Source organism: Osmerus mordax, chromosome 1 (assembly GCF_038355195.1).
Source record: "Osmerus mordax isolate fOsmMor3 chromosome 1, fOsmMor3.pri, whole genome shotgun sequence".
NCBI classification, from domain to species: Eukaryota; Metazoa; Chordata; class Actinopteri; order Osmeriformes; family Osmeridae; genus Osmerus; species Osmerus mordax.
In genome coordinates, this window is record NC_090050.1 from 15379535 (window position 1) to 15406667 (window position 27133).

Below are 27133 nucleotides of genomic sequence, written 5' to 3' on the forward strand. Positions count from 1 at the left end.
TTTACAGACATTAAAGATCAAGACATTTCTTGTGTCTTTGAATGATGAGAAAGTAAACCAAAATAATGTAACACAAGCTGCACTTGGTGTGTCTCACAGAAACAAAAAATGAAGGAAAAAATGGGTCTTCTTTATCCAATGTCCATTCTCAATTTGCACTTCACAGTGGCAGCAATGGCTGCTTTGTGACAGATGTTATTTGTGTCTTTCATCTTGTCGCAGGACACAGAAGATCAACAGCGTCCACTCCCTTTCTCTTGGGCTTGATCTTGTCCAGATACATTTTCGGTGTTTTTGGATTACATGAGTGGGTTTGGGCTTTCCCCTCTTGTGTGGGAAATAATCGTCTCTCCTTTGGAGGTTTATTGCTGTTGCCATTAAACTTGTGTGAGGCTGAGATGAAAAGAGTGGCACTTGTGTTCATCTCACCTGTGAATTATTGATACATCCTCCTCCGCAATGTCTCTCAGGGACTGAGGTGGGAAGACTCTCCTGAGGTAGTGGGCAGATCAGACAGTTTGGACTTGCCAGGGAGGAGGCACAGGAGGAGGAGATGAACTGTAAGACGGTTACCTCAGTGTCATGCCGTGCCTTTCTTTAGCTGACTTTTATTTCACCTCAGCTCTTCTTCCATTATCTTCAAACTGGAAACCAAGTACCAGTAATCCCTCTTTTTTCTTTGTATCATGTCACTAAGAAGAATATCCCACTAATATCTCTCTTTAACGGTAGAATGCTTATGTTTAGTGGATGTCCAAGGACAATCTTGGTTTGCAAGAAACTTGACCCCCGGTAGGACCCATTGTGTTTTTTTACAGCACCACTTTTACTCCCTCTACAGTGCTTCTTTTACAAGATACATAGCATATCAGTCACGTGATAGGCCCTTTGTGCTGTGGATCAGGGGATTGGGGATATACTGTATGTGTAGCACAGCATTCAGGTGCAGGTATTTAGTTATAAAAAGGCATTGTTGTCAGTTGAGTGCTGGATACTGTTCTATACTAGGTACTGAAGGTAGTAATAATTCAGGTCATGGTTTGTTCTAGTTAAAACAATGTTGTGCCCTATTTGTTGTCAGTTTGGGCTATGTGTAAAAGTCTCCTTGGATGAAATGTAGTTTTGGCCTTCTTGTGACTAAAATTAACCAACCTATGTTAGCTAATAACCTATGTATAGCTTCTGTTTTCCATGAAACATTCTGGATATAAATATTTTCAGACATATTCAGTATATATTCACAGAATGCATATGTAAAATATGTAGGCCCACGCAGAAAAACAGTGGACTTAAATTGAATTTGAATGTAACAAATCAGAGCTTAATACATTTGTACTATATTTAAATGTTTCTATACAATTGGAAGTACAGTACTGAAAATGTTGTATATTCACATATCTACTTTATAAGGGTACTTTAGTATAAATAAAGTGTTACAGAATCCTTCTTCCTAGACGTTTGACATACAGTATTACTACTTTACTTCATGTGTCAGGATGAAGTCCGGGAATCCCATGGGCCAGTGAACTACCCCCAATTCAGCCCGACAACTGATTTACCATATGAAACTCAGATACACATTTTTGATAAGGGCAACTTTCATGAGAAAGCCATGTAATTCTAGATCCCATCCAAATTCTCTGTGCATGCCAGTGTTCACTTAAACAGGTTCTGTGGTCAGGACACATCTTATAAGTGGCTATACAGTGAAAATAATTCTACGGTGCCGGGGGCTTTCGCATATTTACACATTGCAGATTCAGCAGAGCGCTTCAGATAATTGGAATCCACCATGCTTTAATGAGTTGGTCCTCCACTTATTTCCCACAATGTCCTGCTTTCAAGGTTACTATTTTCATTTTTGCTTGTTGTAAAGGAAATGTCGAGTCTGCTTAAGGACCACTGACCTTTCACAGTACTAGTGGCCACTGTGTAAAGGCCATGTTGAGATGAAAGAATGGTTGTCCTGGTTGTCTTGCAGTTATGTGGGGAAGGAATTAAAGTTGATTTTTGTCACATTTGTCAACCCTCAAAGCATAATTAGAAATATCAAAAGAATGATGTCTTCATGTGATTTCCAAATAGTTTCTAGACAGTAGCAAGGTGCGCCATCGAAGGATCACCTTGTGCAAAGACATAACAACTGATTTTGAGGCCAATGGAACAAGGTTACAATTGATTATGTATTAGCTCCAATTGTAGATTGATATGGTATTGATATGTTATAATGGTCCAATAAACAAAATGTTTGCATTTCTATCTGCAGGGTTACAATTCTAAAAAATGGAAACCTTCGAATATGGAATGCAACCCAGCAGGATGCTGGCCTCTTCACGTGTGTCGCTAGAAATCAGTTTGGAGTGGCAACCAGTTCGGGGACTATCATTGTTAAAGGTAATTCTTTTTCATTTATATAGACATTGCCTTAGATTTATATGATTAATTAAATTGATCATAAATGCAATATTCAATTTTCAATTATAAGAATGTTCATCATTATTATGCCAAACTGAATCCCTACCCACGGAGTATACAGTGTTGCCCATGTAATAAATCATGGACAATAGTGACAGTGTCTATTGCCCTGAACACTCATTAAGCACTGAGAGAAGCTGCCCTGATGGCCTCTCTGTCTATAGACTGGAGAGAAGCCTGTGCTCTCTGTACTCATCCAACTGGGCCACATAAGTAGACGTAAGTGCTGTGTAAAAGGCATGAGAAAGCAAGGCATGTTAGATCATCTGTTGGAGTCACCCTTTGGGACTCTGGATCACATTTCTGCTCTGTTGCTGTGACTTATTATACTTCATTAAATATAAATGAAAAGCAGGTGTAAGGTGCAGTGTATTGGGTGGCTTTGTTCTGTGCATGTAGCTGTTTTTCTGTTCCCTCTGCCGTTAAGGAAGGTAGTCTCATCCTTGGCTCATCCCGGGTGAATTTGCTGACATGTTCTAAGAACTTTCCTCAGCCTCTTTTTCTCTGAGGTCAGGGTATTCATTTATGTTAAAAGGAAAGGTTGTTTTTCTTACTTGGTATGGGCACATCTGTATTCTTGCACGCTATTGCTGTACTATTAATGCATAGTATATAACTGTTGTGAGCCTTAGGAATTCATTTTTATAGAGCAATGAATTATTGGAGATAATAATGTACTCCTACTAAATGTCAGTCCCACAGTTTGTTGTCAGTTTTTTTTATAGCCTGGAAAACTGTATTGGTTTTTGCTTACAAGGGAGCATTATTTGTGTGCACCCCATGCTTACAGTTTCACTGCATGTACACTAGCGCTGTATCTTCAAACCTTGAAACCATCTTGACGTCTAGTCAGCAAGGTGGCAAACACTGTAAAGTTAGTATCCATTATTAAAAGGAGTATAACTGTTATAAGTCGAAAACAAAAATGTAGTAGAGATGCTACAGTAAATGGAACGATTTAATACACTGGGAAAGAGTGGAAGATGACTCAATTGATCAAACAAAACAGAGTTTAGAACAGAGGAATACAAATGCTATATGTTTTTGTTATCCCTTTAAAGTTTAATGCAATGTCTCACATAGCCAAGAAGACAAACTGATGTTGAGTTGTATGCTGTCATGTTTGTTCAAAAGTTCAATCCATTAAGTTCACTTCACTCAAAGTTAGCAATCTCTAAAGCTCTTTGAAACAAAGAGCAAACAACTCTGCTAAATACCTTTTGAAATATCTTCATATTTTTTTATTCCAAAGCTGTTACCTTGGCAACCGGCTTTTGCCTTTTTGAAATAATAAAGCAATATTGATTAATTGACGATTGAATAGAGGAAATACGCTTTGAAATGATGGTAGCCTACATAATATTAGACGCATTAGCTTGTATGGCCATTGTTTTGTCCGTGCCAGTTCTCTTTTCTGTAATCATCATTGACTGCATTTCCGTATCCTGATTAATAATGAATCATGTATTCCATGTATTATAGATGCCTGAAAGTCAGCAGTCAATGAAAAGTAGAGAGCTTTCTGTGCATCCTTAGTAACCATGGTTTTCTGCCTATGCCTCACTCTCATTGCCATCCTCTGCTAGCACAGGGAGTGGCTCAAACTAAGGAAAAGAGATTGAAATGTGTAACTGAATAGCATTAATGGAAATGAGCAGTTAATCGCTTGGAAATGAAGAACAGTATTTGACTTTCAGACACAATGAGTGTTATATTATAGGCATGGAGTAGAGTACCTAACCGGGTTCCTTTGACCATTCATCACACAGTGTTCTGTGAACAGTTTTACACAACAGTTTTTCAATACATTTCAATACCCCAGCATCTCAGTTTGCAAACAATGGTTATTGAAAGCCTGCAGATGACATGCTAGGTTTAGTATGATGCCCCACGCATACATGTCCAATCTAGATTTGAAGAAAATGGGTCTTGTGTATCTACTGCTTGTTAATAGCCTCACAGTTATCCTTTCATTATTCTTGGGAAAAGGAATTGGGGTTTTATTTGACATTATCTCTGAATGGTGTCCGTTCCATCCTAATATGTGAAAACTGCATTCTTCAACTATTCTGTATATGATCCTGTGCTACTCTGTCACAATCGATAGTGTTTTGAAAATGGGATGGGGTAATTTACATGCACTATTTCATTGAGGGCTGGAAACCTGTTCAGTTGGAGGAATTTCCGAGGCGAGAGTCACCCTTATGGAAGATGACAGGAGTTTATTTAAATTGACTGTGGTGATATGAATACTGAAAAATACCTGTCACAAAGCATTCAGTTACCCTAGACATGAATAAACCACCTAGCAAACAGTAGAGGAGCAGTCACAACAGATGAGTCCTGCTAATGTCCCCATTATTCCAACACTGAGGGGATATTAACAGATTAATCACTCTTGATTAGAAATGTACTCTCTGGATCTTGAGTAGCCTGCAGTGGAGGTGAAATTTAGCAATTTAGAATTGCTTCATAATTCCTACTATTACATCTGATCAATGGGCTCAAACCTCCCATTGGCTCCATATTGAGTTCCATCTTTGTCAGAGCATTTGATGCAATAAATCTTGCCTCGCTCCGTCTGAGAAATATCAGTATACATTTTTGTCTATATAATTATAACATTACATTTTCTGTTGGAAGTAGTCCTTCTGTCAACTGTCCTATTAAATCTCGTATTGGCGTTCGTTTAAATATTTTGAAACAAACATGCATTAAAATGAGGGCTGGCCTCAGTGGGACAAACATAACTCTGAAACTCAATGCAGCAAGGTGGCATTGGTCACTACCTTTATGGACCCCTGGTGTGATTTGTCATGGCCGTTCAACAGAATTTGTCTGAACCATTTGTGTGGTGTCCTTATACCAATGTTCTGAAATGAAGATATTGACCACTAAAGCACAGTTTTTTCAGCATTTGCTTTTCATCTTCCTAGGGAGAATTCAAATCTATGAAACATCGGTTGGTCAATGATTTGAGCAGCAGGTGGCTGATAGATTTTATTGAGAATAATAGAGCACAGAGCAGCTTGAAAAAGTATGCATGTGTACACAAGGTTTTTCAAAAAGATTCCTTTGAGGTTTGACCTTGAAATATATTTGTGTCCTTTGATGAATATGTGGATTTCCTTTGAAGGAGTTTGTTTTGCTCTGAGTTGATAAATGGGTTTTAATGAGTTTATCTCTAAACCCATCTTGTAACTGGTATATTTTGACAGTAACTTTTTATTAAAAGATTTTAGCAAAGATTGGAGACAATCATCTTCAATCATTTTTTTTCCCAACAGTGGTTTGAATTTCCTACTACAATGCTTTACAATTATGACTACAATCACTGTACAGAAGAACGGCATGGACTGTTGGACCATCCTGTTCCAACAGGTTACTGTAATGACATTGTTTTTGACTTTCCAGTGAAGCCTATTTGCTTGTGTTTCCCTAAACCCTGGTGGCCAACAACCCGGTCTGTGGATCTGAGCTGTAAGGGTTAAAATGTTCAGCTCTTTGAAATTCCTGAACCTTAAGACTCCTCAATACAATATGCATTATTCAAGTGCACACAGCCACCCTTGAGCAGAAGCCCAGAGAGTATGTACACCAGAGAAGAGTACACGTTTACACATCCCACCTAGGGCCATTAAACTTGGGAGGGAGTCTCAGTGGGTGTGGGCAGGGCGTCTTCGTCCTCGGCTGGCTGTGCGAGCATTATTCATGATGGCTGCTGTTTGCGGGATGAGCCGCAGTGCTGGCAGAGTGAGGCGTGTCAGTGCTCTCTCCGCGGAGAGCAAGCAAAATATCCACATTCATTCAAACAAACAGCCTCGTCACTGACCTCTCCCTTTATCGTGATTACTATGCAATTTCTCTTGTTATTCTACTTCTGGCCTGCCCAACCTCCCAGCAGTGCCTGCTATGCCGTGCAGTCTGTCAGCACGGTTATGTGCTCTCTATCTTGTCTATGATTGACCCTGCTTAGTGCGAGGCTGGCTCCTCTCTCTTTTACAATGACAGTACAAAACAAGGCATTATACATGATAGATATCAATCAAGTTATGCTGACTTGCTCTTTTGGGGTTGTGTAACCAGCCTTAGTTATCCATACGATCTGTCACAGATGATGGAGTACAATAATAAGAGTTCTATTCCCTGTGTTCTTTTTCCAATAGGTCCCTTTTGTCAGTCTCAGAATGTAAGATAAAAAATAAATGATGAAGAATATTATTGCTAGACTGGAATCTAAGAACAAACACAGCTAAGAAATGTAATTTGAATACTTCATTGTGAGAGGCTAAAAATTCCATTGAAGGAGCCATGAAGGTTGAGCCGAATGGAAATTCATACATTCTATGAAACCAGTTGCCTAACAACTGGACATTGAATAGTTATTTTTTCTCTCTCTCTCAACCTGGTGAAAACACGGCTTTTGCGCTCACCTTTTCCAAGGTACTTCCAGATCCATACACGTTTATGCCATCTACAGTTCCTGCATGTGCCTTTTTATAATAATGTATGGTTTCTATCTACTGTAGCTCACTATTCATCCTAGCAAAACGGACTAAAGCTTTAAGGCAGCTTTTCATTGTGAATACACCAATATCTACCAGCTGATAGCACTCCTCTGATATCAAAAACAGACTAGATAAATCACATTCTGAGTTGGGGGCATACAATGCAGGTATCGAATTCACTCTGGTTGAAGACTGCACTGCCGGCACTTTCTGCATGAATCCATGCCTGTCCAGGGATCATTTGCCATGGGTAATTTACTCTGTGCTCAGAGTGGGTATTTCAACAGAGAACTTGCAGCACCCCCAAGAGGGGGACGAGCACCACGCAGCCTCCAAACAAAGCTGCTCGTGTTCTTCTTCTCTTTCGTCTCTCATCTTTCCCTCCCTTCCTCTTCCTGCACTGCTGCTCGCCCTGAGCAGGAGGCGAGGGACCTGGCTTCATTCCCAGGTGAAACAACAAGTAATGCTGCAGCAGAGACTTAAGAAGAGGAAGAGCAGACACTCCTGTGGATTGTTTTCTTCAACGCTCGTTAAAGGAGTTTCAACAGCAGATTTGGGAGTTGCAGGCGGAAGATTTAGTTGACAGTGACACATGGAGCATCTCTCTAGGTATAGGAAGGAAAGCCAAATAGGGTCTCCACAGAGAACAGCTAAGGAAGAAGCCATCCCCTTGTACAATGGAGTAAAGTAGTTCTCGTCCAGGTATTGTTCATGGCCCATTCTCCTTAGCAGGACTGATGCTTAGATCATAATAGGAACAGTGGGAATCATCAGGAAGGTCCCTCCCCCAAAGCCATTAGCAAAGCCTGCTAATGCATTGGGAATACCACTGAACTGTTGAACTTTGTGTTTTATCAGGTAATTGCCAATCACTAATGTATTTTGTCTTCCAGAGCCCACCATCATAACAACACTCCCCTCCACCCTGGACGTCACCGTGGGAGAGAGCATTGTCTTGCCGTGTCAGGTGTCTCATGACCCGTCCCTGGAGCTCAAGTTCACCTGGTTCTTCAACGAGCAGCTGATCCACTTTGGCAGCCACGGCGGATATTTTGAAAAAGTGGGCGGTGTAAGTGCATAAGCTCCTGAATATTTTCACCATTCCAGGAACCTGCCGGGCTATCAAGCCCCCCATTTATAATCAAAGTGTCATGTCTGAGAAATGGTGCTGTATTACCACGGTTTTACACCATGCTTGTCAGAGGGACTGCAATGCATAATGAATAGTACGAAACACGTATGTACTACAGAGTATTGAAGATTGCTTATATTTTATTTATGTAACTGCACTCTCTTGAAAATATGTCATTAAAGAGACATTGATTTTTCAACCTCTTCAGAAATTACATTGGAAGAGGTCAATAGGTGATGTTGGTGAAACATTGGTACATCAATAATGTACTTCTCTTCTTTTAGTGTAAGTGAGGTCATAATAGATACAGCTGCAGTACAGGCTGTATATTTATGGACAGAAAAGTGCTGCCAGGGATTTATTTTGTACTCAAATTTACATATAGCACACTTCCTCTCCTTAAGCAGAGTTACAGTAGGAGTCCTTTTGGAAAACTCACATTCTGTGATGTGTTTGAACTAAAACAGCTAATTTACTGTGTATATTTGATTTAAAATATCGTGCTTCAAAATATGAGAGTGCTGTTTATTTAAAATCCCATAATTATCACTAAGGCATAAAAGTCTAATAGAATGACATGCATTTACTAGATATTCCATATAAACCCCCCAAAAAGTTCACAGTAATTGTGCCAAAGCTGTTGTTAAGTCCAATGTATCCCTTTTCTTGAAGGCACTTATTACTATGCTGATTAACTCATAGTGTAGAAGGGGGGATTGTAATTACAGACAGAAAGAAATAACACATTACCGGTATCTTAAATATACAGTAAGCATGGCTTGATTATTTAATCAGCAACATCTCTACTCCATGTCTGAAACCAGGACATATAAAGTACATCAATACGTTAGTGTAGTTATTTTTAAGTGAACCTGTTGGATTTCTGTTACATTTGCAAGACAGAGCTGCAGATACAATACTCACAGTAATGATAAGAAACACATTCCTGCTCTTATGTTGTTTTTGTATTACAAAAAATAACTGTATGTGTGCGTGTGTGTGTGAATGTGTGTCTGTGTGTGTACCTATGTGTGTGTGTTGATAGCAGCATTCAGCTGGAGACATCATGGTTCGAAACATCCAACTAGGACATGCCGGAAAGTACACATGTGCAGTGCAGACCAAAGTGGACAGCATCTCCATCGCTGCAGACCTGGTTGTCAGAGGTATGTACTTCTCTCACAGTCTAAATATTGAGGCAAGGCTTCATCCACCTACTAGCAAGTTAATGAATTTATTCATCCCTTAATACCAATAATTTTTTTAGGGATTATATCTAATGGGCATGACATTTTCATTTTGTGAACAACTGTCTGTCTTGTAAAGGTCATTGAATGCCATGGTCAGCATAGTTTTAGTGGTCATCATGGTTACATCAACCATGTAAAATAATATTTGAGATATAACATATATGCAAGTCTATGCGACCTAAAATTGTAAAAGTGTCAAATGTCATTTTAGTGGACTTAGCCTCGATCAAGCTCACACTTTTTTTAAATCTTTTGAAAGGATGAGTAGTGTCTCCCTTACAGATAAAAATATTAATGTCTAATCTCATTAGATAACATAGCTCCCCCAGGTTTTACACAAAAATCCCCTCAGCAGCTGCAGCGCTGAAAGGAAACCTTGATAAGGACACCACTGCTCAGCTTTTAATACCCTCCTCCTTAACACTAACTTTCTCTTCTCTCTGGTCATCTCCCCCCGCTTCATCCCCATCTCTTCCTTCCTCTCCCTCTCCTTCTCTTCCGCCTCACTTGGCTGTACTATGTTTCAGGGCCCCCAGGGCCCCCCACCAGCATCCATGTAGAAGAAATCACTGATACCACAGCCACCCTCTCCTGGACGCCCGGCCCAGATAATCACAGTCCAATTACCAGCTACACCATCCAGGCCAGGACACCATTCTCCTTGGGCTGGCAGGCTGTCACCACAGGTAGGCTCCAGCTCTCTGTCCAACCAGCCATGGCTTTAGCAAATCACATGGAGGAGGGGACAGTGTTCCACTCTCTTCCCCAGTGAGAATATTGGATATGTGATTTTGCCGCAACGCCAAATGGCACTCAATTGTTCCGTGACCATTGGCCGACGTGGGATTTTTAAAATTATAGGCCCACTTATAGGCTGTAAAGGGACGTCTGTCATTTGATAGCATAGAAAAGATCTTTTGATACAGCTGAAAGGGTGATTTTTCAGTAACTTGTCTGTAATAGGGCAATGTGTGGTCATCAATAGTGTCTCAAATTCTTTTATACATTAAAGTTACATGCCGTTTTATTTAAAATTGCTGTGTTATTCCTTTTGTACTATTAGCATATCTCTCTATCAGAACTTATGTCATCACACATAACCTACTCTGGACTCTGTGGCCCACCCTTGAGGTGTGTGTTTTGTCTTTGGTGTTTGAGTACACTGTGTCCTAGTGAGTGATTAGTCCTGTGTACCTGTGGAGGGGGCTCACCTGGACTGTCAGCCTGGAGGACACTCTGCTGAATACTGTGGGCTCATACTGAGTGGTGGGGGGCTTGCTGTGTGTGTTTTCTGCCAGTTCCTGAGGTGGTGGGGGGCCGACGCCTGACAGCTACAGTAATAGACCTGAACCCCTGGGTGGAATATGAGTTTAGAGTCCTGGCAAGCAACGCCGTTGGGACCGGAGAGCCTAGCAAGTCATCCAAACAAGCAAGGACTAAAGAGACCTGTACGTATTCATGAGCACCTCACCCCATGTATCTCCCCATCAATGCTTGATTGGTACGATTTGCTAATCAATAGTATTTGTCATAATAATATAAAGCCAAGATGGAACTGGTATTGAATTTGTTTTGAATGTCCTTTCTGTCGAATGTGTATTGTCAGTTGTGATGGAGCTGTGGAGTTCAGCATGATTAAGGTGATCCTCTCCTTCCCCAGCTCCGAAGGTCACACCAGCCAATGTGAGCGGAGGTGGTGGCAGCCGCTCTGAATTAGTCATCACTTGGGAGGTAAGCAAGCCGTTACAGTACAATAGTCCCTCAGCCGCAGAAGCTAGACGCTATTATTCTCAGAGGGATCTGGGCCCTAGTTTCATTAATAACAGCAGACTGGCTTAATGTATGGCATTTCATTTTTAAGAACAGAGAGGCAATAACTGCTGCTGTCACCCTGGGGAAAGAAAAATGCCTTTGAGGTTTTAATAAGATAATTAAACAGAATGGTTCTTCCAAAGTCACAAGCAACTTTTCAAAGATGGTCTTTTCCCCATATTCTTTTCTTCTGTAAAGCCTATTTTATCAGAATATTTTCTCTGTGTGCTTGAAATTATTGACTGTTGTGAAAGTTTTGCTGAGTACATGTTGGTGTTCTAATTGAAGGGTTCAGTTAAAAAGTAACTTCTGCTCAACAAAGTGTTCATTTAGCCTTGACTCTGAAGTTACCTCAGACTATGTTCTGTTTGATGTGCCAGCAGATAACTACAATGTCAGTATGGTTTTTATTGCTGATTACATAAAGACGCTACAAATGCTGTTTGTTTAAAATGTCTCCCATTTACGAGCAATGACCCTGCGCCACTTTCCCTGGTTTTAAAAACCCCTTTCTGGGCCATTTATCTTCAGGGACCGTTGGTTTATAGAATAAAAGTCACAATAAATATGTGATGTATGATGTACTTTTAGCCTTAACAATAGCTGAATAGAGGTATCATGCTGTGGGAGTTGTATTATTGATGAGTGTGTGCATTCACGCACACCCATTGTGTGTGTTTGCGTGTGTGTGTGTTTGTTCCCTACAGCCTGTTCCTGAAGAGCAGCAGAATGGGGGAGGGTTTGGCTATGTGGTGGCCTTCAGACCATATGGGGCCCCTGGCTGGATGCAAGCTGCAGTGCCCTCTCCAGAAGCATCCAAATATGTCTTCAAAAACGAGAGCATCCAGCCCTACTCCCCCTTCCAGGTGAAGGTTGGAGTTTACAACAATGAAGGGGAAGGCCCATTTGGACCCGTCACAACTATCTATTCTGCAGAGGAAGGTGGGTCAAACGATGTCACGGCAGTCATATTGTAGCACTGTCATGTCAGTCTCCAGCACTCTATACTGTAGAATACTACTGGAGAGTTGTCGCTGCAGAGTGGCTGTCACAGAAACTCTCCAGCCTGTGCACTCCTATCTGCATCTGCAGATGGCTCTTCCTCTGAAGCTTTCATGAAAGAGATGGACTCACTTTAAGGGTCATCAAAGCAGTCTTTTATTTTTAAGTCCCTATAAGTCTTTTGACTTTCACTCTAGAACCTGGCCGAGCACCTACCAGAATCCGTGCCAGGAGCTTGTCCGCCTCAGAGATTGAGGTTTCATGGAAAGCCCTGCCCTGGAACACCAGCAAGAGAAGAGTTCTCGGTTATGAAGTAAGCAAAGAACTATTTTTTTTTTTTTTCATCTATTTGAGTATGTGTGTGTGTGTGTGTGTGTGTGTGTGTGTGTGTGTGTGTGTGTGTGTGTGTGTGTGTGTGTGTGTGTGTGTGTGTGTGTGTGTGTAGTGTGTGGATGTGTGTGCATATGCAATTATAAACATACATAAATTTTGTATACTTTTATGGCTGTTGCCAACCCTTGCGCCATAAGCATAAAACATCTACTGTAATAGCTTTCTGCATATAATTATAATAATGCAGATGTAGCATGGTCACGTCTCTGTGTTTAGTTTAAGTGCTAACTGTTACTGTGACTATTCTGATTGATCTGCTTATGAATTCTTTTGGAGAAAATAGTGCATAATGTAGGCCATCATCCAGTTCTCAAAGTTGGTGTGCTTGGTTGATTCATTGTCGTTTTAATTCTGTGGTCATTTAAATTCAATATTAAGAACAAAGATCTAATTTTCATCCACAGAATGCCTAAAGTGATAGAATTATGATTTGTTGACCATTCAAAGTGTAAACAGTAGAACCATGCCTGAGCAAATATTTCCTGTGAGGAAACAGAAATTATATTTGTGCTGTCAAGCAAGGAGGCTTTTTCAGACCGGACATAGGGGTGACAATGAAAGTCTGTTCTCAGACAACCTGACAGCTGGGAAATGTAGCACATACTGATTTGGCTTTGACCATGCAAGTTAAAGTCTGCTTACTTCTAGGGCTAAGTAACCAGAACCAAAGTAGTTTTAGCCGTGATAAGCTGAGGATACACGAGGCGACAGCATCTGGAAGTAAAGCCTATTTTATACCAATTTACGGTGCAAGTGAACTCCCTGCAGTTACAGTTTACAGTCCATTGAGAGTGTGTACTGTATAAGAAAATGGACTGTGCAATGTCCTGTCCAGCATTAATCTTTGTGGTGGTTCTGTTTCCCTTTGTCTTAGTTGAGATACTGGGAGACTCAAGAGAAGGAAGAGACAGCTAGTGTGCAGAGGACAGTGGGGAACCAGACATCGGCCATTATTCGTGGGGTAAAAGGAAGCAGTGTGTATTACGTCACAGTGAGGGCGTACAACACTGCTGGGGCGGGGCCTCCTAGCACCACTGTCAATGTCACCACCAAGAAACCACGTAAGCATGGAATCTGATTATGGCCAGGGTGAGCTATTACGTTCTAACCTTTTGATTCTGATGGTCGTGTATTTCTGTTTCCCAGCCCCCAGCCAGCCGCCGGTAAAAGTAATGTGGAACACATCGAATTCCAAGATAATTCTGAACTGGGAGCAAGTCAAAGCCCTTGAGAACGAGTCTGAGGTCACCGGGTACAAGGTTAGAGAGCCCTGCAAAGATTAGCCAGAAATAGTGCTTGTTGTGATGGTCTCCCCTGTGTGATCTCTGACCTGTGTGTTCCGTCCGTGTTGCTCAGGTGCTCTACAAGCGGAATAGACACAGCCGGCCTCGTGTCATGGAAACCAACACCACTTCAGTAGAGCTCTCTCTGCCCATTGATGAGGAGTACATCATCCAGATTAAACCATTTGGAGAGGGAGGAGAGGGGAGCAGTAGCAGGCAGATAACCATTCCCAGAATACCAGGTCAGTAGTGAACTATACCCTCAGAGAGAATAGAAGAATCCAATCTTTGTCATTGGCCACAGAGAAAGCTTTTATGCCTATTAACGTTTCCTAAAGAGTAAGATTGGAAAGAGCAAGAATAACTGTATTTGTTGAAGGTTTGTATAATATTTCTAGTCAGTTACAGCATGTGTATATTACTTATTTAAAATAACCCTTTACAAGGGTAAACTCTATAAAAATGGCAGTGTGAATTGGGTATATTGGGGGTTTTCACAGTATCACTTGAAGCCTCTGTAATAGCTGATGTATTCAGAAATATATGCTTAAGCTTTGATTAGCAAAGCATGCAGTTGCACCAGCTTAAAGGAATGAAATGACACAGAGTATCTAGACTCATTCATTTTTATATTTTTCAGGTCCCAATGCAATTGGCTCGGCATCCAAGGTTTCTACTCTATCTGCCCTCAGTACAATAGCACTGTCTTTCACAGCACGGACATCGTTATGACAAAGTGCTCCCAGCAAACATTGCCTCTGATGTGGAGTCGACGCAGCAGGAGAAATACAGCTCAGTCTGGTGTAACTAGCTCCATTCATTTAGTTCTCAAGGCAGGCAGACAAGGCTGAAAAACATGTTATTGAAATGAGAGGGAATAGCCCGCTTCAGCACCCTGGCAAGAACAGGAAATCGACCAATGTCTTGACTCTGTTGTTACCAAAGCAGCTTTCATTGAAAAAATGTCTTATATGCATCTTTTGTATGTCTGGCTTTTATAGATTTTTGTTGAGCCAAGTGTAATTGGTTTGGGCTTTTTCTAAAGGGCACAGGTGTAAAAGGTGTAAATTGCATGGCGAAAATATTGAGGTTCTTTTGACACTGAAACATCAGAAGAGGTGAATCATCAGAAGTAAATTGCAGCTGGTTGTTTTGGATCTGTGGAAAAGAAAGTCTGAATTATCTGTTGCTCATAACAAACTTCATAAAACATTGCACTGAAGCTATTTGTGTGACATCAGTGAGATTTAAAACACAAGCAGGTCCATGTTTAAAGAAAAGCAGCACTCAACAAGGAGGTTATATGGTCCTTATTGGGTTTGGAGTTGATCTCCCACTGGTCCCTCTGCCTTGGCCACTGTTTTGAACTGGTGACTGGACCCCCACGTCTGTCGTATCCCCTCTCACTCCCCATCATCCTTTCAGCAAGCCCTGTGTCTACTCTAGAGCTATTCTTTGCCTTGTGTGTGCCTCATCATATGTTCAAAATCCTCAGGTCCTTAAAGAGCCTTAAACTGTATATTGAGAAAAAAGAACATTAGAGACATGTGAGCAGCTGCTGTATGTGTGCTCACCGCATTAATAGACAGGGTGTTGGGTGCAGATAAGCTTGTTTAATGCTATGCTCATTCCATATAAGGATGTGTGTTTCCACAGCTTTTTGCTGTCAAGCATGGTTGAGAAGTAACATGTGACGCCTGAGACATTGTTTTGGGTGTGCATTCTTACAAAAGGTAAATGCTGCTGATATTTTCCTTTCCCATAGTCTTCAGCGCCGTGTGCGATCGCTACAGCCCATATGTAGCTTGTAATCCAGTGAAGTGCAGGTAGTTCGTAGTAAAAGGGATGTGTAGACTATTGGTTCTGACTTAGAATCATGCATCAAAATGTGTGATACGTTTTTGTACACTCAAAATCATTTATATCAAAAGAGAACCTTTCTAAAGAGCCGAACTACTTGGTTTTTATGTGAAAACTCAAATATTTCATACAGTAAATAATTGTTGCTCAGCATGACTATTTCACCTCCTTTACTGTCCATTTGCAAAGTGACCGAATGGCTTGTCAACCTGCAAGAGAAAACAGGTCTGTCTATCAGATCCAGTATGTCTACATTCATGTCTGTTATTCTGTCAAAAACAGGTGTTTTCCTGTTCCCTCTGAGATTTACTGGTCCTTCCGTCCATATACTCCACATGATGCCCCTTATTTGTTTTGTTTTTTGCTGTTGTTGGTTGTTTATATACTGTGTTAATAAAGTTTATTGATTTATATAAGAAATTGTCTACTTGCATATACCCAGTATTTATGGTGTTTTATAACGGTGCAATTTATTGTTGATCCACTTGGTTGTGCTAGAGGTCAAGTTTTTCCACTTGCAATGCTTTAAAAGACCACTTGATGGCAATGCAAGTAACTGAATTGTAGCTCATTTTGCCACAGTCACAATTTAGTGTTGTTTTTTTACTAAATGTAATATTGACTTCTCATATTTTGAAGGTGTGAAATACACTTATGTCGATGTTGCAATATAGTCTTAAATAATAACATAACATTGTAGCATGAGTGTTGTGGTGTGAGCACTCTGGTGTCTTGCCAACACAATACAGATCATTCTCAGTCATTTGGAGACAGGTTGAAGTGCACTGAGACATTTATTTATGCATGTATGTTTTCCATTTAGACTGAATGCAAATACAGCAAACACACACCACCAAGCACTAGGGGAATTTAGAGCAAAAGGCCGTGGTGAGTTGTAAGGTGGAAGCTATTGGAAGAGTGGTTTCAAGTGAAACACTTGAAGTCAAAGTGCCCAGTGCTTGACCAGGACTTTTAATTCTGTATCTTCCTTAGGCCTCAGGGGTAAAGGTCACCTCAGAAGAAACCAAAGACCTAAGAGCCTCTTGTACAGTTTTACAGTAAGTAGTCCAGTATGTGGCAATTCCTAAAACAGTATTACACCCATTATCAGTATGACAACAATATTGCACTGCTTCACTTTCTAACGTGTTTGTTATAAAATGCACCCAGCCAAGTCCCATTAATAATATACTGTAATTTATCCACAAACATAAGAAATTATATAGAAAATGTTTATAAATAATATGCAATCCACCCTTCAACCCACCACATCAGCTATACATAGCAACTTTGTTCCCACTGCTTATAGCAAGTAAACCATCTTGTTCAGAGAGAATAGACCAAAAACAGAGAACTCTCTAAAATAACTGCTGCTATCACTGTAAGCAATTGCCTTCACAACAATCCAGTGTCATTTGACCAGATAAAATAGAATAAGATCAAATAAAATAGAGTAAAATATACAAATTCATTGCTAAGGAGACTTAACAGAGAGAATTCACAGAGATTTAAGTTAACAGCAGGTAAGACGAGTCCAAAGCTTCCACACAGTCACAACAAGAAAAAGTGAGTAGACTCATTTAAACAGGCAGGGTGACAAAGCCATGGACACACTGTAGTGGAGCTCCACTCATAACTAACTCCATCAGGTATGATTTGGTAATACTGCATGACAGTTCACAGTTTTCTCCTCTTAGTAGACGAATAATAGATTAGCAAGGTGGCTACAGGAGACAGTTATTGCAAGTCTCACAAGCAGTGGGATATACCGCTTTGATTAAGAGTAGCACAAGACGACTATGAAAGCAACACTGCAAATGTGAATCAGGATCCCTACGAGACCTTTCCATTAGTTAGTTAGATGCATAGTGTTATTAAAAATGTACCTTTCACATCACTGTTTGTGCAATGTCTCAAACTGGCTGATGTACAGAAAGCTAAGTATAATAGATGTGATTTAAAGGGCATAAGCAACCCTCTATACAAGTGGCCAGATAGAGGCTGCCACCTCAACAATGGGAACCTGGACCAGAAAGAGAATCCCAGTTGTAACAGTTCTACAGTTCAGCTTCTTGTCTTTTCATATAGATGGGCTTGGGGCTTCAACATATCACCATATAAATCCAGGCTTTGTCAGGGACAAAAGAGGATACACTTTTTTAGAAAGGAAAAAAACCACACTCACATTCACCACTCTTATAAATACAAATGTTAAACTCCTACACCATAACTTAAAAACAACTCAAGTAATAAAAAATAAAAAACATACATTTTATTTTCTTAGATAAAACATTATATGAAACCACTCATTGGCTTTAAAAGTCATAACCGTGAATGGACTACATGACCAGCATTTTGTGACAAACAGAATGGAAGATTGACTGCAAGGGTGGTATGGGGTAAGAACAACAGAGGTAATTCAGTTTGTTTCAGGGGGAGACTGTAAACTACTAGGTACACCCTGTAAGCCAAGCCCCTCGTCCGTGCTGATTTAGTCCACTTGTGTTGAGTTGTCCTAATGTCCTTCAGTTTCATCAGCATCGGCTGGCATGCACATCACCAGTAATCCACATGGTCTTTCAGGTATATGTGTGTCAATGTTAAGTCATCTGGGCTCTTCCTATTGACATTAGACACCTTCCATGTTGTATTTCTCATTCCCAACACTATTTTGAATCATGCACGTGATTATGATAATCTAATTAATTTCATAAACAAGCAAACACAGGGCATAAATTTGATCTTCTATTGTTATTAAAAATGTAAAAAGCTAATAAGAGAGCTGTTGAATATATGTGTCACTTTTGTAACAACAAGCGTTAAAGGCTGGCCATCACCACTGGCCCCATAATGCATCCTGCCTATCCCCTCCCCCCACCCCTCTCATCAACTGAACCCCCTCTTTCATGCTAAATGCATGTTGTCAGCATATAGCATCTCCATGGTAACCATATGTGAGAGCAATATGTAAGTGGGGGGGTATTGACTTACTGTAACATTTATGATCAGTGGTTACAAGTACCGTAAATCAATGTTTGCTGGGGGGGTGGAGTCAATTCGCTTTAACTCAGGGTGGGTAACATCATGGCATGGCCAGTTGTATTCTAATGGATGCAATAAATCTGTACAAATTAAGGGCCAAATAATATTTGAACTACCATGAACCACCATGTCAATCAAAGTAAGACAGACCTCCCACTTGTGAGAATGCAAACAATAGCAATATCTTTGTCATGTACAAGTTTTTGGTGCTATAAACACTGCAGCCTAAACCTCTGTTCTCAACACTAGAACAAACCTGGATATGAATCCCAGAAGGGGCATGTTCCAGAGGAGGAGAGTTAGGTCTGGGGGGATTGGGGAGGCCATGTTGGGTTGGAGGCAAAATCACAGTCGGTTTTGGCTAAAGGGACGGAAAGAGGAGGTGTGTTGTGTTGTAGCACGGCCTGTTGTGTTGTATACACTGTAGGGCAGGTAGTCCTCTTGCAGTGGTGGCTTACAGTACTGTAGGGTGGGTCAGGCTACTGACGACAAGGCCCAACTCCTGTCCCCAGTCCCAGGAGCCACCAGGAGCAATCAGGACTGAAACAGAAAGCAATATTCCCTTCAGCCTGACTCAGCATGACACATGGCTGATCATGGCATTGTCCATAAAAAGACTTATCATACAGACTTGTAAAAACTTGCAGTACATACAAAATCGAGGGCACCTACCTCAGATTTTCTGTGTTTCTCCTCAGTTGGCGATTCTGTTTCCCTGACAACCACTGCTTTTGTCACCAGCATGTCAGGGTGCTGCTGCTTGGCTTCCTGTATGGCCATGGCAAGGGCCTGGAGAAATGACGCACACAGCCACACACACTATTGGTACATGTCATGCAATAACAATAGCTTCTAACTAGAAGTACTACCTCTACTACCCAAAAATCTAGTATACCTACTGGACAAGTGTACACTATCTTGTGATTTTGGACTGCTCACCTGATGTTGGTCCACATCATCGTCTCCGGTGATGATGATCCGTTTCTCAATCCTGGTCTCTGAGTAGCCCCCTTTCACTGTCTGATACAAAAGAAACACACCGAGCTGAAGAGACCACAGAAACAAGCAGAGCTCTGACACTGATTACAGCGAGATGCGCAAGACATGGTCCAGCCAGAGGCTCTCTCCCTCCCTTCACCACCACTTTAAGCGGTGCCGGGGACAAAAGAAAGGTTACCTTGGTAACTTGAGTGGTGGTCGCTGAGGTGACATTTTCAGCAGTGACAGTCAGCGGGGACACTAAAGATTCTCTCCCCAGGGGAGCTGCTTTCACCTGCAGCACAGCCAGCAGACACATACTATTAACCCAGCAACAGCCCCCTAGAATAACTGCTATTTCAGCCCCAACGGCAAAGACACACAAACTGTTCACAGACACACACAAAAACGTGCTATCACACAACCAATACACAGTTTGTGCGTCTGGCTGTTGTGTGACTAGTGTTGGCCACCAAACACATATGCTTCACATGCTACTTCAGTTCCGCAGCCAGGGGCTTTGTTTTAAGGTAACCATTATTACCTTGTCAGAGACAATAAATCAACAGCATGTGCAACTCTACTTTGGGCTACAAGTCTGCAATAACAGTATTATTTAACCCTTGCAGACAGATGCGGTGCTGCAACTAGCATAGTCTAGTGAAAGGACACATAATGTACGCTGAAATCAAGAAATTGTAATGTACCTATTCTACACACAAAACTTTGCATACAAATACATTTAATTGTAACCACTTACAGGGGATCCATTCTCTTTGCTGGCAGCAGTTGTCTCCTTTCTGCCTAACATTGCCTGGTTCTAGAAAGAGAGAGAGGGAGGGAGGGAGGGAGGGAGGGAGGGAGGGAGGGAGGGAGGGAGGGAGGGAGGGAGGGAGGGAGGGAGGGAGGGAGGGAGGGAGGGAGAGGAGGGAGGGAGGGAGGGAGGGAGAGGAGGGAGGGAGGGAGGGAGGGAGGGAGGGAGGGAGGGAGGGAGGGAGGGAGGGAGGGAGGGAGGGAGGGAGGGAGGGAGGGAGGGAGGGAGGGAGGGAGGGAGGGAGGGAGGGAGGGAGGGAGGGAGGGAGGGAGGGAGGGAGGGAGAGGAGGAGGGAGAAAGAGGAGAGAAAAGCAGAGGATAGGTCAAACAGAGCTAGAAGTCTTATAGAGGAGAACAGTAGATTGTATCATGCAAAGCAGCAGTGATTTGATGAGGCATCAGCGCATGTGACCATATGGAGCCAGCAGTTGGTCAATAAGTAGACCAGCAGTGATACATTACTGTAATATAACCGAATGATGCACCAATATTGCATCATCCTAACATAGATCGTTCTAGCCATTTCTACTGCTGTTGTGATACAATGTCAGGAGCTATGAGTGTGGTGCAAAAACACAAGCAAATGATTTAGTTAATGACAATATTTGTAACACAAACTCAGGGTTGCCTTTGTTATGGTCAAAGTTTTATTAAGGTTTATGCAAAAAAGACCATGAGATCAAACATTTATTGAATGTTTCACATGAATCTTTTCTCTGATGAAGGCACCCATGACATTTGGTGCAGCCTAAACATGATGAGGGAGTGTCAAAGCATTAGCGAGAATGCATGCTCTCATTCAAAACAGCATATGCTATTTTCCAAAAGCAGATTTATGACACATGCAAATCCTGCCATTACAGTAAAAGCAATGCCCTTCTACTATTGTCAAGAATCACGTACCACATCACCCTCTAGTGGCTCAGCAACGTCAGTGAAGGAGGCTTTTGTTTCCAAACAGGTGATGTCATCCTCCATTTGCTGCAGACACACACACACACACATATACTGTGGCTTATGGTATTCCACATGACAAGCACAGCCACAAAACTGCTCTCATCTACAGGGACTTGAGTGAGGTGTTCGCACTTCAAAGGCATCCTCTCAAGACTACTGCCACAGCTCATCTTCATCAACAGATGAATGGCATGAGGGAGAGGCAGTAATTACATTTTAATCAGGCACCTGTGGGGCAGCGTCAGTTCCATGCTCTGACTCTGGAGATGAATGGAACTCCTGCTTACTTTCATCATTCTCATTAATTTCATGTCAATACTTTAATCGCCTCATAACGATACAATTATGCCTGATAATGCTTCAAGTCCAGAAATTATGCGACTACATACAATCACAAGCAATGAAAAGCATAGAGTAATCCACACATTCTACTTTTACAAAATGGCGATTTCTATGTTGTTTACAAAAAATATGGATCATTTGTCCTCTGCCGTACAAGCTATTCACATATGATCTTCCCACTTCAGACCATTTTTATAATTGCAAGGGTCAGTGGTATGAGTGTAACAGTGTCAGTGTGTGGAGGCAGATTGGGGGTGCAGACCTACCTGACGAGAGCCATCCATGCTGTGGCTGGTGGGTTCAGAGCCATTAGTGTGTGTCTCAGTCCTGGAGTCAGCCTTCCTCAGCATGTGGGCAGCATTCACAGCACTAGCGTCCTTCCTGGCCACGGGGGGCTGTCACGGAAAACATATATGATAACGTTAAAGACATTATAATAAGATCATCTTATTAGCATTATCATATTGCGGAGCACAGTCACAATCCACTCACTACTGTCTGATACAGTCTGTCAAAAGAATTGTTAAAATCCAGAATGATGAGAATGGTTGAGTGAATGCTATGAGAATAAACTTTAATAAAAGTGTATGTCAATAACAGAAACCATAAAACAAACACATTTAATAAATAACATAGGGAGACATTTTAACAAAAGAGAAAAAAAGCAAGTAACACAATAAACTTTACAAAGAATTTCACAACAAGAAGCACAATGAAACAATGGAAAAGGATAAAAAGTCCAAACTGAAAGTGGTTCAACTGAGGAAGTGGGGGTTTAAAGCATGAGTCGAGGTGCCAGTCTGTCGCAGGGCACGTGGTGTTTCTGAAAGATGGCGGTGGGGTGGAAGCGATGGGTGTGTCCTTCTACCTCATGATGCACACGCTCCTCTGGGGGCCTCTGCTCTACAGGGAACCTGTCATGGGAGCCCATGAGACGGGCCGAGTAGAACTTGGAGGTTTCTTCAAAGTCCTCCCGGCCCACCTCCGGCTGGTGTTCCTTGGCTCCTAGCTCTGACATACCCTCGGAGAACTGCCCCACCTCTGAGTGGAGGTCCATGATCACAGTGAAGTCCACCTCCGCCTCCAGGCTGGACGTGGAGCTGACCGTCATGCTGGAGCATTTGCGCTCGATGCCCAGGTGGGTCTCCTTCATGCAGACGCTAGTGTCACGCTCCTGGTCCTCCTCGGAAACAGAGCCTGGCCGAGGCCTCCTCTCCCAGGGTTCCCTCTGGGTCAGACAGATGACAAAGAGGAGCGCCATGCCTGTGTCACATAGCGGCAGCCTGATTGCTACTCCGGAGGTGACCATGCAAGGGGCTAATGGGATGACATTCCCCTGGTTGGGGGGGGGGGGGGGACTCAACAACTTGCTGTTGTTTATTATGAAGCATTTGGACTCAAGTAATACAGTACATCACAATCACAGCAAGGTTAGCTTTTCTAGACATGCATTTTGTCACCCGTTCTGGAACAACATGATGGTGGAGAGATGAGCAATGTTGAGAGGACAGCAGGCAATGTCCTCAGATGAAAGACCATGAACGGACATAAAAGTCCAGGGTCTTTACGATGTATCCAAAGAGGCTAAGTCATCCACTCAGTGGTTGTACCGTTTGACATTTCTACTTTCATGTCACGAGCACTCCATCTCTGAATAATTCTACCTGAATACAGTGCTCAGGGAAATGAAGAGAGCAGTGGAAAAGCGAATACAGTCTGACGTCACTCAGCGGCAGCATGCATTCCTCATGAATGATGGCAGGAGAGGATGAGGGAGTGAAAGCGGGCTCATCCGCATATCGAGAGCAAGGGGAAGAATGAAAAGACCACTTAGGGCAGGTTTATAAAAATGTAGTGACCTTGATATCAGCTAGCTGCTCTTCGTAAATTGCAGTGGTGGAGAGAGGCTCCTGTGAAGGTAGAGCAGAGAGAGAAGGAGAGCCACCAGTGGTTAGCTGCTGTGACCACCAGAGGAGAGAAGAGAGCCAGGCAAGGCTTCCTACCACCACACTGAACTACTGAAGGAGCTATGCTCAGAAATACATGAGGTTCGTACGACAGTTCACCCCCTTACCAATTCATGAGGTTAGACAACTTACATCAACACTATACATGAAATAACTATCTACAGACGACCCATTGGAATTGCTGTTGTTTCATACCATATGTATAATGAATGTATTTCAAGTATAGTTTTGTATGGTCTAGTATTTGCAGCATAGCAACAACACTCATTGGCTAATTACAGACTTGGTGAGTGATGCTAAACCCCAAAGATAATTTAGAGAGTTGAGAATTTTGAGTTGAGCATGCCAATCACCGCATTATTGTGTTTGGTTGCCGTGCCATCAGTGTGCTTTCAAAGCCAGCCCGGGAATGAAAAGGAGGAGAATTTTAATTTCATGACATGTTTGGAAGCCCTCTCAGTTTGGCTCTTCCAGTAATCAATGTTTCCCTACTATGCATTTAACTTTCTGGCAAGGCAGCTCATACAATGAGCTCACATCTCTCTCCATGCCAATGTGTCCAGGACCTTTATTTAAATGAAAGTGTGGAAATGGTGTAAGCTATTGGCTTAATATCTTATTCATTTCATCCAACTGCCAAATAGGCTCACACTACTAATGACACCAACTGTGAAATGGAAATAGCGACACAGTGTGCTAGTGCTGGGCAAGAGGAGGTTTGGTTGAAAGATGGCATTGGAATTACTTAGTATGTTTGGGATATTGTTTTTATCTGGTATGATGCTTCAACATTGTGTGAAATTTAGCAGTATGTGTGCCATATAGCGCCTTTTAGGTGCATAAGATGTGCTTCATGTTTTGGCTACTCGCGATGTTTTTTGGCTATCTTGTTGTTATGATCAGTGACCTATGCACTTTGTAAAGCTCTCTCTTGGAAGTCGCTTTGGATAAAAGCGTCTGCTAAATGAATGAATAAATGTAAATGTAATGTAAATAAGATTCTGTTCTCACTTTTCTTCCTCTCATTCAGTGGTAAACAATGTATAAAACCATCTCAGAAGATCAATTATTTCCTCTGCATTTCAGCTTGGAAACAGCATGTAGATAAAACATCAGAGCTATGACAAGATGCAAGAGCCCTTGTTTCCTTGCAACCCTCTTACAAAGCTAAGACTTTATCCAGTGAGTTGAAAGGAAATTCGGGTTGAGAGGTTGAGAGGGGGGAATTGATCTAAAAGCCAGTATGACATTTTTCTAAATGTTTGTCATTTTTGTTTTCGTTTTTTTGCAACATGTGTGCAGAGAGGGAATGGTCAGGGTGGAGGCAGGGAGAGGGACTACATGGGGAAGCCAAAAGGGTTAGAGTCCAAACTCAAAATACATGAATACACCAATGGCATTGTTACTGCATCAGCCAATGAGACGGTATCAAAATAAGTTGTGTAATAAGTAGCACTCCACCCCCTTCTTCATATACAGGCACGTATAAGTTACATGTATGTATATTATTTCAAGTCACTGAAAACAAAAACAAAAAAAGAAAATGGGTGTGCGAGTCTGTCTGAAGCTCATGCGATGCTTTTGCTTCCAATGACTGAAAAGCAGATGCCAAGCAGAGTTACCGAGTGTCTCTTCTTGGCAGCGTCCTGGCCAGGCTCCCTGCTGGCATTGCGGCTGTTCCGGAGTATGAGTCCAGACTCCCTGGCCTTCTGTGTTTTCACTGGCGGGGCAGGAGGAGCCGTTTTCGAAAGCGCTGATGCCTTTGAGCTGAGCAGATGACTCTCTGTGGGTCCCCTCGCTGGCTGATATGCATCCTCCCAAGCAGCTCTGCTTTGCGACTGAACCAACTCTTCCGTTTTATCCTCCACTTTACCTGCCACATCAACGAGGCCCCATTCCTCCGGGTGCTGCTGCATGTCTCTCTGAATGGAGGTTAGAGAGTGGACCGGTTGTCCTGGATTAGCGCTAGTGGCAATGGAGCTGGAAGACGGCAGGGTAAACGCAGGATGAAACGTGGGAATGTCCGTCCACTCGGATCCCTCTGGAGAACCAACCGACCAACGATACTCTCGTCTCAAAATCCTCTCCTTAAAACTATCACATTCTGTCTCTCTGTCTGTCTCATCCTTGCAGGCGACACTCTTTGATCTCTCAGGCTTGAGAGGAACAATCCTGGTTATTTCGGACTGACTGCTGCCCGACAGCCTCTGAAAGGACCTTCTCTGACCCTTGTCTGATGCAAGACCTTCAATATCCTCTCCCCCAGAGCTGCTGGCCTTTCTCTCATGTGTCCTGACCTGTCTCAGCTGTGACACTGTGGAGTCTCTACGGTCAGCCATGCCTTTCTGTCTGACCTGTGACTCATCTTTAAACTGTGCAGGCGAACTGTCAGGCTCTGCCTTCCCCGGGCCATTCACTGGTCCTAGTCCTTGGTCTGCTGACTGGCTTTCACTAAATGGACACTTTGGGTCCATTCTTGTGTCAGGATTTATGATCTCATGAGGAGAAGTGTCCCTGTCGTCTCCTACCGATGTGCTGTGGTCGAGCTGGGGGTCATCAAACACAGGGCCAGCCTTCTGCTTCGTCTCGCTTGATCTTTGGTCATCTTGAAGAGGGCCGAGTTCTCTTTGTTCTGATCCTGCTGTCCGCCTCTCAGGATGAAAGACTGGTCCCTCTATCTCTGAAGACCTCTGCTCCCCGTCAGACGCCTCGTCCTCTTCATTGGAGCCATCCCCCTCTTTCTCATAGATGAATTCTGTGGACATTCCCAGGTTTAAACTCTGAGGTCTCCTCTTTTTTCTGTTTCTGTGGGGCTCCTGCTCCTTTCCCCTGTGTGGGTCTGGAACCATGTCATTCTTTGGAGAAGGATCGGAAGCCGGGGGTATTTTACGTCGAGAATCCCTTTCAGGAGATTCAGGGGTGTCTGCTAATGCCACCACAAAACGACTGCTGTTGCTCAATCTTTGTTCAGGATGTTCACAGGCTTCCTTAGATATGGACGAGGTAAAGTCATCTATGCAGGTTCTCATTTCTTTCCCATCATCTCCTGTAACCTCAATATGTATAATCTTGGCTTTATCGCTTTCTTTCTCAGGTTTTTTTTTTCTCTCCCAGGAGGAGTCAGCCATTAATGGAGGAGGTGAGGTGCGAGTTTTGTTCTTTTCCTTCTCTGCCTTCCAGTCAGGGTCCTGATAAGTGTCTTGTTTCTCAATCAATACCCACTCCTCAGAGCCCTACATGTTGGTATAGATTAAACACAGTTAGAGTTGCCAACTGTAACATTGCTTCAGAGCTACAATCATGTTTCACAAAAAAAGA

General features: G+C 42.3%; 2 protein-coding genes across 7 annotated transcripts in view; one reads left to right on the top strand and one right to left on the bottom strand.

The window, feature by feature from the left end:
• cntn4 (contactin 4) overlaps nucleotides 1-14615 on the top strand; it is a 64007-nt gene extending 49392 nt beyond the window's left edge. Inside the window, exons 12-23 of the mRNA XM_067238289.1 lie at nucleotides 2267-2394; nucleotides 7877-8052; nucleotides 9164-9281; nucleotides 9893-10051; nucleotides 10664-10813; nucleotides 11026-11096; nucleotides 11885-12119; nucleotides 12377-12492; nucleotides 13447-13633; nucleotides 13719-13831; nucleotides 13929-14097; nucleotides 14496-14615. Of these exons, the coding sequence (XP_067094390.1) occupies nucleotides 2267-2394; nucleotides 7877-8052; nucleotides 9164-9281; nucleotides 9893-10051; nucleotides 10664-10813; nucleotides 11026-11096; nucleotides 11885-12119; nucleotides 12377-12492; nucleotides 13447-13633; nucleotides 13719-13831; nucleotides 13929-14097; nucleotides 14496-14587 (1714 nt within the window). The 3' untranslated portion in view covers nucleotides 14588-14615. The remainder of the gene's footprint in view (nucleotides 1-2266; nucleotides 2395-7876; nucleotides 8053-9163; nucleotides 9282-9892; nucleotides 10052-10663; nucleotides 10814-11025; nucleotides 11097-11884; nucleotides 12120-12376; nucleotides 12493-13446; nucleotides 13634-13718; nucleotides 13832-13928; nucleotides 14098-14495) is intronic.
• Nucleotides 14616-18574: 3959 nt separating this feature from the next.
• The window catches only part of LOC136944341 (band 4.1-like protein 3), a 42989-nt gene continuing 34430 nt past the window's right edge, over nucleotides 18575-27133 (bottom strand). For 4 of the 6 annotated variants that reach the window (XM_067238191.1, XM_067238353.1, XM_067238273.1 and 1 more), the window contains exons 14-22: nucleotides 25438-27048; nucleotides 23708-23758; nucleotides 22115-22243; nucleotides 21453-21530; nucleotides 20496-20555; nucleotides 19935-20030; nucleotides 19697-19777; nucleotides 19430-19546; nucleotides 18575-19297 (exon numbers count right to left, since the gene is read on the bottom strand). In XM_067238191.1, coding sequence (XP_067094292.1) covers nucleotides 19292-19297; nucleotides 19430-19546; nucleotides 19697-19777; nucleotides 19935-20030; nucleotides 20496-20555; nucleotides 21453-21530; nucleotides 22115-22243; nucleotides 23708-23758; nucleotides 25438-27048 — 2229 coding nt within the window. In that variant the 3' untranslated portion in view covers nucleotides 18575-19291. Of the gene's footprint in view, nucleotides 19298-19429; nucleotides 19547-19696; nucleotides 19778-19934; nucleotides 20031-20495; nucleotides 20556-21452; nucleotides 21531-22114; nucleotides 22244-22411; nucleotides 23077-23707; nucleotides 23759-25437; nucleotides 27049-27133 lie in introns of those variants that run through there. The other 2 variants (XM_067238432.1, XM_067238512.1) reach the window with 2 other exon arrangements.